The 11,726-nt window shown below is 52.7% G+C and overlaps 1 protein-coding gene across 1 annotated transcript; it reads left to right on the top strand.

The window, feature by feature from the left end:
• Positions 1-622: 622 nt before the first annotated feature.
• CDCA4 (cell division cycle associated 4) lies at positions 623-11,523 on the top strand. Its single transcript, XM_039462778.2, has 2 exons — positions 623-738; positions 10,194-11,523. Exon 2 carries the CDS (start codon positions 10,200-10,202, stop codon positions 10,923-10,925), a length of 726 nt encoding a protein of 241 aa, XP_039318712.1. The 5' UTR covers positions 623-738; positions 10,194-10,199; the 3' UTR covers positions 10,926-11,523.
• The last annotated feature ends 203 nt before the right edge of the window (positions 11,524-11,726 follow it).

Below are 11,726 nucleotides of genomic sequence, written 5' to 3'. Positions count from 1 at the left end.
GATTGCAGGCTTTTGTATCCTATTTAAAATCTCTTCTACTAAGAGATTTAAAACACGTGTCCCTGCTTTCTACTTTCACGTTGTATTTCTAACGTGTCAACCTGGGAAGCCCCGGGAGATGCCCCGGTTTCTGGAGAGGCTTGGATGGACCCCGGAGCCCAGGCCGCCCGGAAACTGCCGTGCCTGGCTCCTCCCCACCCTGGCACACATCCCTCCGCGGGGAAGTCGAGCCAGGCAGAAGCGAAAGAGCACTGTTCCCTACCCCGTCGCCCCGCTCGCTCGCCCGAGAGCCCCACGTGAGCCCCAGGCGCAGGCGCGCTCAGGGCCAGACGCGCGGAGACCTGGGAGCAGGCGGGGCGGGGCCAGACTGGGCGCAGGGAGACCTGGGAGCAGGCGGGACGGGGCCAGACTGGGCGCAGGGAGACCTGGGAGCAGGCGGGGCGTGGGCGTGGCGGGCCGGGCGCGGGGGCTCCAACGGTTGATGCCTCCGCGCGGGAACACGCGCCGCAGAGGCCCCGCCCGCGCGGGTTTGAACCAGAATCCCCGCCCCTGGCCCGCGAGTGGCCAATCAGCGAGCGCGGCGCGCGGTCCGCGCAGCGTCGACTCTTTGTGGGCGCGGAGTGGCAGTCGCACGCCCCGCCCGCGCTAGCGGGCGCTCCTCCCTCAACGGCGGGAAGCTGGCGGCGGCGGCGGCCGAGCGGAGGACCGGAGGACCCGGCGGGCGGCCTCGCGGGTCAGGTGAGCGGGCCCGGCGGACTGCGAGGGTGGCTGCGGCGGCGCGGGGTCCACGGCTCCTGGCTCCGGATCCGGGGCGGACGCGGCGCCCGGGACTGCCGCGGGCGCTGCGTTCCCCTTGGGGTGGCCGCTGCCGAGGGGGCCCGCGCCGCTGTCTGCGTTCCGTGCGGAGCTCGGGGCCGGGACTGCGTGACGCCTCCGGGCGGCCCCACGCGGGGAGCCGCTTCGCCAGGGCCCGGCCGGGGCTCACGGCGGGATTCCCGCGCCTCGGCTCTCGTTGGCCGCGGAGGGAACGACGGGCCAGCCCCGCTAACCGGGCCGGGGTCCGCTCCTCCGCCCGCTCGGGTGGAGCCCGGCTGCGGAGAGGGCCGAGCATGCGGGCGGAGGCGCGGACCCCGGCGAGTCGGCCAGCGCGGTCTTCCCGGGTGGGTCTAGGAGGAGGGCCCGAGACGGCCGCCGAAGCCGGAGGCCAGCTTCCCTCCACGTTTTCTTCTTCTTTTTTTTTTTTTGAGACGGAGTTTCGCTCTTGTTACCCAGGCTGGAGTGCAATGGCGCGATCTCGGCTCACCGCAACCTCCGCCTCCTGGGGTCAGGCAATTCTCCTGCCTCAGCCTCCTGAGTAGCTGGGATTACAGGCACACGCCACCATGCCCAGCTAATTTTTTCTATTTTTAGTAGAGACGGGGGTTTCACCATGTTGTCCAGGATGGTCTCTATCTCTTGACCTCGTGATCCACCCGCCTTGGCCTCCCAAAGTGCTGGGATTACAGGCTTGAGCCACCGCGCCCGGCCCCCTCCACGTTTTCAAACGCTTCTCGCCCCGCAGACGGGCCCGTCGGGACAAAGGCTCCGACAGCCTGCTGGGAGACAGGGTCTCCGCCGCCTCTGCTCTCCTGCGGCCTTCGTGTGGGACCCATATAGCCATTCTCTAAGTGAGCCTTAGAAAACCGCCGCTCGTTCACAAAACTTAACGCTTTGTAAATTTTCCACGTACGACCACTCTATGGATAGGTGTCACCGTTTTTATGATTAGAGTGGAAATCCACAGTGCAGAGTGAAGCTACCGCCTTTATCTTGGAAAGGGGGGCTAGGAAGTTTCCTCAGCTTGCCATTGGAACATGTTTTCAGGAAAAAGAAAGGGTGTGTATCGTTCCAAGTAACTAAAGTACCTCACATTGGCCGGGCGTGGTGGCTCACACCTGTAATCCCAGCACTTTGGGAGGCCGAGGCAGGTGGGTCATGAGGTCGGGAGTTCGATACCAGCTGCCCAACATGGTGAAACCCTGTGTCTACTGAAAATACAAAAATTGGCCGGGGTGCTGGCGCATGCCTGTAATCGTAATCCGAGCTTTTCGGGAGGCTGAGGCAGGAGTATCGCTTGAACCCGATAGGTGGAGGTTGCAGTGAGCGGGAATCCCACCATTGCACTCCAGCCTGGGCGATAGACCCCATTTCAGAAAAACAAAAGTACCTGAAATTAACATCAGTAATTGTTCATGAACAGTCTCCAGCAGACTGTAGTGGAAGGAGGAGCTCCCCATTCAGTAGCTCTGAAGAGTGCAGACCTTGCTCCTCCCTGTTTTTCCGATGAAATATTTCAAAGCCTATCTGATGTGTGATAGAAGTTGAAATTGTTGGTTTGCTTAAAAACCTGAAACGTCGAAGTGGCTGCGGGTCCAGCTGTGAAGGTGACAGGTTAGATCAGAGTTGAGTCTGTCCCCAACCGTCCCAGCCCTACTGATCAGATTCTGGGAATCTGCATTTTCAGTCAGCCTGGTGGGATTGCTGAGCCCCGAAGGGGTGGCCACTGCTGCTGTAGTGAGGGGCTGGTCCCTGAGCTGTGCTGTGCTTGCCTGAGCAGCACTGTGGCGCTGCTCCTGGCCTCTAGCCGTGTGGGCTTAGGTTGCTGTACATAGTGGCATATTAGCTGTTCACCTGCCCTGTCGGACATATCCTCAGCCCATCTGGCCCTCTTTGTTTTCTCTGGTTGGTGCTTGGTTTAGAAGCCTAAGGACAGTGCTGGGAGTTGACGGAGGGGGAACCCTGACAGCCTTGGCTGTCTCGTTGACACCCTGAGGAGTTGGTGGGGTTTTAGACATTTAACTAAATGTGTAGAAAGACCTTCAGAATTGAGTGGGGCCGGGCACGATGACTCACTCCTGTAATCCCAGCACTTTGGGAGGCCGAGGCAGGAGGATTGCCTGAGATCAGGAGTTTGATGCTACTTTGGCCAACATGATGAAACTCTGTCTCTACTAAAAATACAAAAATTAGCCAGGTGTGGTGGTGGCACATGCCTGTAATCCTAGCTTCTCAGAGGCTAAGGCAAGAGAATTACTTGAACCTGGAGGTGGTGGTTGCAGTGAGCTGAGATAATGCATCACTGCACTCCAGCCTGGGGGACTGAGCAAGACTCCATCTTTAAAAGAAAAAAAGTTGAACAGGAAGCTGGATTTCACAGCCTCACTGGTGTAGGGCCTGTCATCATTCTGTGTTAGAAGGAGTTAAGCAGCCTCAGGCCAGAGTCACAGAGTCAGGGAGCTGAGCCCAGGCATCCCTCAGGGCTGGTCAGGACCATGTTCTTGCTGACATTGTCACAAACGCAGATAGAACGCGATTCAGGGTGATCCTCACGGGCCAGCTTCTCCGAGCCCAGTCTTACCCTTTTCACCCCTAAACACATTTTCTGAGTGAAAGCTCTTTGGGGTCACTTGATTGTAAAAAAAATAACTCAGCTTTTACTCCTTTTTGTATTAATAGTAATAAACCTGTCAGCATTTTAAAATATTGGGTACAATACAAAATTAGCAGCTGCTGGAGATTTGGAACATTTGACAGGAATGATTTGAAGTGACAGAACAGGGACATTCTCATGGCACCAGAATGGGGTCTGTGTGTGGAATGTGATGCAGTAGAGGGTGATGGGGATTCTCTCACCCCTTGTAGGACTTGTGTCCATCCACGCAGGTCCCTGGGTTACACGAGTCCTACAAGGGGTGAGAGAATCCCCATCATCCTGGAGGATTCCCTTTGGCCCCTTGTAGCATTTCCCACCCTGCTGGTAGTGACCCTTTTGTGCTTTCACAACTTAGACTAGCTTGGCTTGTGCTGAAGATTCAGATCAGTAGAATCCTACAATACATATTTTTGTGTGTGTCTTGCTGCTTTCATTCAGCATAATGTTTTCAAATTCATCCCTGTTGCGTAAATCATTGAGGTTTGTTGCTGAGTTGCATTCCATTGTCAGAATAGACCACATTGTATGCATTCAACTTGTTTTAAGTCTTTTTTTCTTTTTTCTTTTTCTTTTTCTTTTTCTTTTTCTTTTTTTTTTTTTTTTTTGAGACAGAGTCTCTGTGGCTCAAGCTGGAGTACAATGGCATGATTTCGGCTCACTGCAACCTCTGCCTCCCGGGTTCAAGCGATTTTCCTGCCTCAGCTTCCAGAGTAGCTGGGACTATAGGCGTTATGCTCACACATTCTGCTAATTTTTTGTATTTTAGAGGTGAGGTTTTGCCATATTGGTCAGACTAATCTCAAACTCCTGACCTCAGGTCTCAGGTGATCCTCCCACCTGGGCCTCCCAAAGTGCTGGGATTACAGGCTAGAGCCACCACACCTGGCCATTGTTTAAGCCTTTTTTTTTTTTTTTTTTTTTTTTTGAGGCAGTCTTGCTAGAGTACAGTGGCACCATCTCAGCTTACTGCAGCCTCTGCCTCTGCCTCTGAGGTTCAAGTGATTCTCTTACCTCAGCCTCCCAAGTAGCTGGGACTACAGGCACGTGCTACCATGCCCCGCTAATTTTTTATTTTTTTAGTAGAGATGGGATTTCCCCGTGTTGGCCAGAATGGTCTTGATCTCCTGACCTTGTTATCTGCCCATCTTGGCCTCCCATCTAAAGTGCTGGGATTACAGGCTTGAGCCCCTGCACCTGGCTTGTTTAAGTCTTAAAAGAATGCTTGTGGCCACGTGTGGTGGCTCACACCTGTAATCCCAGCACTTTGGGAGACTGAGGTGGGTGGATCACTTGAGGTCAGGAGTTTGAGACCAGCCTAGCCAACATGTTGAAACCTTGTCTTTACTAAAAATACAAAAATTAGCCAGGCTTGGTGGCACGTGCCTGTAGTCCCAGCTACTCAGGAAGCTGAGGCAGGAGAACTGTTTGAACCGGGGAGGTGGAGTTTGCAGTGAGCTGAGGTAGCACCACTGTACTCCAGCCTGGGCAAAAGAGTGAGACTCTGTCTCAAAAAAATAAAAGAATGCTTTCAGCTGACAGTGATGAAACTAGGCTAAGAGGCTCCCCTACCCAGGAGCCCCTCTGGAGGCTCCCATCTGCTGGTCCTACCGTGGAGTAGACAAAGAAAAGGTTTTGCCATTCTCTGAATTTCCTTTCAGTATTGTAGGTCTCATTGCCTGTGCATTTAGTGCACCTAAATTTTATAAAACTAAGTGACCTCTTGGGCAGTTATCCCAGTGAAGTGAAAAACCAATGTTCATTCAAAAACGTGTTCTAGAATCTGCATAGCAGCTTTGTGTGTAATAACTCCAAACTGGAAACAAGGAACAAGTCCCCTTTACCTGGGGTATGTTGACACACACTGCTTCATCTGTGCCTCCAAATCCTACTCAGCAATAGAAAGGAATGAACTCTTGACACATAAGACAATTTGCAAGGATCTCAAAACAATTATGCTGAGGGAGAAAAGCCAACCCCAGAAGGGTGCTTGCTGTGGGATCCCATTTATGCCACATTGTCTTGCTTGACCCAGAGGTGAGGGGTGGCATGGTCAGAAAAGGACCTACACAAGGAGGCCAAGGTGTTTGGTCCTGGCAGAAGAGCAGCTGCGGAACAGGATAGCAACACAGAGAGGTGAAGCTCAGTGGAGGAGGGAGGAAGTGCTTAGCTGTGGGGCTCAGATACTCGGCAAAGCAGGAGGAGGCTTTACCAGCCAATGTGCAGAAATTAGTAAATGAGAAAGTTAGTGGCGCATTCCACCTTCTTAGAACGCAGGTTGACAGTGTTTATCAGGCCCCTTAAAAATGTACGTGCGCTTCACCCTAGTAACTAAAGAATTGAGGCTAAGGAAGCCAAATGCTGGAAATGCCAAAGCACCTAAAGTTAGAAACTGGTATCGTTTGTGATTGGGAAAATTGGCAGTAGTGTAAAACCTCCCTTCTGTATGCAGAGAGGAAAGTGCTGGGAGAAATGGCTGGGAAGGCGGAACTCAGATGGTGACTGTTTTTTTCTGAGTGGATAGGATCCTGGGAGAGAATTTGTTTTGTGGTTTTTGATCCTCTTCCAGATTGTTTGCAGTGAGCTGTGGAAATAAGCAACCAGGGGAAGAACAGGCAGAGGCTGTTTATCCAGAGCTTGCCTTAGCAAGGGTGCAGCCCTCGTCCCCTGTGATTGGCAGAGACTTGCAGGTAGGGGCGGGGACATGAGAACTTTACCAGGGTAGCTCAGGATGGCTGAGGGAAACTGCTGACCTGGCGGCCTGGGGTGGCCAGTTAGAAGTTGGCCTCCTGCCTGGGTGTGGTGGCTCAGGCCTATAAGCCCCGCACCTGGGGAGGCCAAGGTGAGTGGAATCACCCAGGGTCAGGAGTTTGAGACCAGCCTGGCCAACATGGTGAAACCCTGTCTACTGAAAATACAAAAGTCAACTGGGCCTGGTGGTGCATGCTTGTAATCCCAGCTACTCAGAAGGCTGAGGCAAGAGAATCCCTTGAACTTGGGAGGCAGGGGTGGCAGTGAGCTGAGATCATGCCACTTCACTCCAGCCTGGGTGACAGAGTGAGACGCCGTCTCAAAAAAAAAAAGTGGGGCTCCTGTGAGAGGGTTTAGGGGAACACGTTTGGCTTTCTCTGGTAGTCCTAAATTGGAAGCAGGGACAAACACTGAAGAGGTTGCAGTTTCTAATCATGTCCTGGCCATTTGGGGCTGCTTGCTCTGGAAATTATTGTTTAGCTTCCTGGATTGTTCCTAGAGAAAGCAGCCAGCTTCCTGCAAGTCCGACTTAGCAACCTGGCTTCCTGGCTGCTCACTGTAGGAAAACGGTTGGTTTCAGACTGATTGCTGCAGATCATGGCTGAGAGTTCTGTTTTTTGGATGTAGCTCCACCGTTGTTTCGTTGGTATATTCCCTGGCCCAGAGCAGATGTTATTAAGGTGATTTCCGGTGGTCATGTATTCCTAGTGCTGCCCTCAGGACTGCTGACAGCAGCAGGCCAAGAGCTTAATTCATCCCCGTATAAGATTCCCAGTGGGAGGCTTCTAGGATCCGTATCTGGCTTTCAGAAAGGGGCGGAGGATCTGTCTGTGGGTTTGGACTCATGACTTGGCATTTCTGAGGACTCTCAGAGGAAAGGAAAGTGGGGCCTGTAGGGTACTAGGAGCTTGGGGCAGCTGCTTGAGCTGGTTCCTAGTGTGGTTGTGAATCTTCTTGGCCTGTCCATTGGTATTCTTGTTCCTTCTGTGAGTTGCCCTCATTTTCCTGGTCAGCCATGCTGACCTCCTGTAGACCCCACATAGGGGTTGTGCTGCTGGGTTTCCAGAGTCAGGAGAGGCAGCCAGGGGTTCTTCTGTCTATAAACTTGGGCTTCAAGCATGCTGTTCAAGAGGGTTTGGTTTGGGCCCTAAATTAATCCGTGGTTATGCAGGCTTGGGATTGAGCTATGGTTGAAAGAGAAACTAAAAACCTAAAAGGTATAGTGAGTTCCACAGAAGAACCTGTGGGACTTAATTTTTCCCCCAACGTAGGGTGTCCCTTTGTAGTTGACATAGTCTTATGTTAATTATCAGTATACTTAGCAATTTTAAGCCAGTGATTTAAACAATTGGAATGAAAACCTCTGAAAAGTTAAATTTGTGGCTGACACAAAGAGCTTGAATATTTACCACAAGTACTTGAAACATTTAAATGTATTTTGATGGTAAACACTCCTTCATTTACAATTAGTTGAGAAGCTGGTGTGCGTAGGTGTGAGAGGTCGTGCACAGCCGGAGGGGTATCTGTGGGGACACTTGCATGCTGCTCTGGGGAAATAAGCTATGGTCACATAAGTTTACTTTTCATTTTAATTTTGAAAGAATTGTAGGGCCAGGGGAGGTTGCAGAGCATTGTTCAGGAGGTCCCTCGTGCCCTTCCTCTGCTGCCCAGGGTTGGCGTCCTTGTAGGATGCACAGCCAGGCCCCAGGTCCCTGTGATCACACAGCTGCTGCAGGCGCATGTGTGTGTGTCTGGTGCTGTGCCGTCAGTGGCACCACCCCACAGCCTAGGAGCAGAAGGCCTCTCACGCCCCGAGACCTCCCTGTGTAGGTCCTTTTCTCGCCACGCCACCCCAGCTCTGGGTCAGCATGACAATGTGGCATAAATGGGATCCCACAGCAAGCACCCTTCTGAGGTTGGCTTTTCCCCCTCAGCATAATGGAAGGATCCGTCCTGTGTGTCAGGAGTTCATTCCTTTATATTGCAGAGTAGGGTTTAGAGGCATGGGTGGAGCAGAGTGTGTGCCACCGTGCCCAGGTGAAGGGGACTTTTTCCTTGTTTCCAGTTTGGAATTACTACAAATAAAGCCGCTTCGGACATTCTGGAACATGTTTTTGCATGAGCATTGGGTTTTCATTTCTCTGGGATAAATGTCCAAGAGGTCACTTAGTTTTATAAAATGTAGGCATGTTAAATGCATAGGCAGTGAGATCTATGACACTGAAAGGAAATTCAGAGAACAAGGGGAACAGTTCTGTCTATTCAAGGGTAGGACCAGCAGGTGGGAGCCTCCAGAGGGGCTCCTGGGGAGGGTTATGGTTGGTAGCTAGTTGTTCTGCAATGCAAAACCTCCCATCTTTCGTCTCCAGATCCCGAGCAGAGATGGCACACACCTCTCGTACCCCAGCTTTCCAAAAGCACCTAGTACACCCTGGTCACACCCTGGGAGCCATCAGATTGACTAAGAGAAAAAGAAGTTCCAAAGCTTGCATATTCAAAAGATTGTAAGCCTATTTGTGCATAACAAATTATTTGAAATAAAAGCATTTTGCTACATTACAGGCATGAGAAGAGAGAAACTTAATTTTGCATGACATGCATGTCCTATCAGACTGCACACCAGTGTGGCCCTGAGCGAGCTGTCATCCTCCCAGCTCCCCACAAGATGGCACTGGCTCAGAGTGGCACCTGTCAAAAGCCAGAGCCCACCCTTCTCTCTGCTCTGCCTTTAATGCCCCAGAGATGTCCCAATTTAGAATCAGTTGAAAAAAACAGTTTGCGCAGACTTTTACTTCTAAGAGTGGGCATGGCCAGTGTCTGTCTAGTGCATCCGTGCTGTGCATCTGAGGGGAGCCGTCCCACTGAGGCGAAGCCTGAGGTGCCAGCTCGGAGCTTGCACAGGTCTGGTGTGAGGTCCTGGAATCTGCATCTTCAAACAGCAGCACTCGTGCCAAGGCATATGCTGAGAAAGGCTGCCTTGGTCAGCCGTGGACTGCCACAACACACTGGTGGTGACCCCCCCAACACACACTCCCTGCCAGTTTTGGTTCCTTTGAAGAGAAGGGAGTTGGGATGAGAGGGAAGGTGGCCTGTGAGGTCGTGGTTGTGCAGGCTTGTGTTCAGGCAGAGCCCTGGAGTGGAGAGCATTGGCCCTGAGATGTGTCAAATAGAAGAGGGCCAGGCAGAGCCTCTGCACCTTGGGAGGAATGAACTGGTGCAGGAGCGGGGCCAAGGAATGGATGTGAGCCCCAAGGCAGGCAGCATGGCAGGTGTAGGAGCAAGGGGCTGCCCAGGGCCGCATGGGCCCGGCCAGAGGACCCTGTGTCCCTTGGAGAATTGTGTGCCAAACTGCACTCGCTGCATGGGGAGAGCATACGGCCCAGCAGTCCCGCCCCTGTGGGCTCCAGCACAGCTGCCTGCGACCTGGAGAGGCTTTTAGTGAAAGCATTGAGCAGGGAGGACACTGTCCCTTCTGAGATGCAGACATGACTTTGTCCCAGACAGGATCCTGAGGGAAGTCAGAATGGTAGGTGTGTGCGCCTGGCCCGGCCCCAGCCCTGCGGCCCTCTGCAGGCTGGCACCGTTCACATTGATCTCAACGTTACCAAAGGGTCTCTTCTTTTTGTAGGCACCAGTATTAGATTTTTTGATACAGACTTTTAGCCAAGCTCTTGAACGCTTATATTTCTCTTACGTATTTCTCCTATTTTTAATTCATTTATCTTTTCTGCTGGAGAACACTGTTATGGTACAGTTGAAAGGTTTGTCGTTTCCAACATGGCTGTGGCTGGATTAGGCAGGATGGCATATATCTGGGGGGGTCTCCCACTGGACTCCACCTCTCAGCTCTGACTTCCCTACCAGTTACACAGTTGCTGCTCCTCGAGGACAGGGCAGTCAGATGGGACCCAAGGGGCCTGACCTGCTAGCGAGTCTGCCGTGTGCTAAGTGGTGTCTTCCTTGGTTTCCGCAGGACGCAATGTTTACGCGAGGGCTGAAGAGGAAGTGTGTTGGCCACGAGGAAGACATGGAGGGATCCCTGGCCGGCTTGAAGACCGTGTCCTCCTACAGCCTGCAGCGGCAGTCGCTCCTGGACATGTCCCTGGTGAAGCTGCAGCTCTGCCACATGCTTGTGGAGCCCAACCTGTGCCGCTCAGTCCTCATCGCCAACACGGTCCGGCAGATCCAGGAGGAGATGACGCAGGATGGGACGTGGCGTGCAGTGACACCCCAGGCGGCAGGGCGGGCACCCCTCGACCGCTTGGTCTCCACGGAGATCCTGTGCCGCTCAGCATGGGAGCAGGAGGGGGCACGTCCTGTCCCTGGCTTGGGAGACGGCCACGTACAGGGCCCGGTTTCTGACCTTTGTCCAGTCACCTCAGCACAGGCGCCAAGGCACCCACAGAGCGGCATCTGGGAGTTGGATGGCCCTCGAGAAAACAGAGGCGGCTTTCACAAGTCACTCGATCAGATATTTGAAACGCTGGAGACTAAAAACCCCGGCTGCATGGAAGAGCTGTTCTCAGACGTGGACAGCCCTTACTACGACCTGGACACAGTACTGACAGGCATGATGGGGAGCGCCAGGCCAGGCCCCTGTGAAGGGCTCGAAGGCTTGGCTCCAGCCACCCCAGGCCCCAGCTCCAGCTGCAAGTCCGACCTGGGCGAGCTGGACCATGTGGTGGAGATCCTGGTGGAGACCTGAGCCAGAGCCCTGAGCGCTCGGGGCCGTGTCTTGACACGTGGACACGTGAGCACTGGCTCCTGCGGAGGGTGCGCCTGCCACCAGCGGCCCAGCCTTGCTGCCTGTCTGCTGTTCTGAGAAATCCCAGGACAGCGTATCAGCAGCAGGGTCTGCAGCCCCAGGCCCGTCCCACTCGCTCTTCCCCCTGTGGAGGGCCAGGCAGAGGCTGTTCTGGAAGGCTTGTCGCCTCTGGGCCAGTCCTGACGTCCCCATAGCCCTGGTCCCTTGTTCCTCTTTGTGTCCCCCACTGTAGAGGACGGTGAGCCGAAGCTGCGTCACCCTCCTTTAATTTAGATGGGTGAATTTTTTACAATTCAGTTTGATGTGTTATTTTGTCTTAAGATATATTTTTAAACTTTTTATACTTTATCTGTTTAGATTTTTTCAGCTATTTTCTTAAAAGTATATTTTTTCTATAAACATCCTTTGCTGCTACATTAGAACTTTTATAGCCTAAACAATTGCAGTTGGTGTTTCATTGTTTTAAGGTTTAAATAAGGGATTTTTTTTTTTGCAGTGAGCATCACTACAGTCCGAGTCAGCAGTGTGAATGTATCATGTTTTACTTGAAATGTGTGTGCGTGATACTTCTCCATTCTGTTCTGTGCCAGTGAGACCTGGGTGAAGATCAGGAACCGCACACAGCTCCTACACTTTGTTGTCACTAGAAAATCTGGGAGCCACATGTTCCTAGACGTAAGTGTAAATTATGGAGGATTTTATTTATGTCTATTTATATGTAAATGCCATTGAAAGCAAAGG

This window comes from Saimiri boliviensis, chromosome 2 (assembly GCF_048565385.1).
Source record: "Saimiri boliviensis isolate mSaiBol1 chromosome 2, mSaiBol1.pri, whole genome shotgun sequence".
NCBI classification, from domain to species: domain Eukaryota; kingdom Metazoa; phylum Chordata; class Mammalia; order Primates; family Cebidae; genus Saimiri; species Saimiri boliviensis.
The sequence above is the reverse complement of the archived record's forward strand: the minus strand, read 5'-3'. Positions and strand labels throughout refer to the sequence as shown.

Bases quoted from the DNA above. Each gene is read 5' to 3' on its own strand.
- CDCA4 (XM_039462778.2), top strand. From the start codon at position 10,200: ATGTTTACGCGAGGGCTGAAGAGGAAGTGTGTTGGCCACGAGGAAGAC.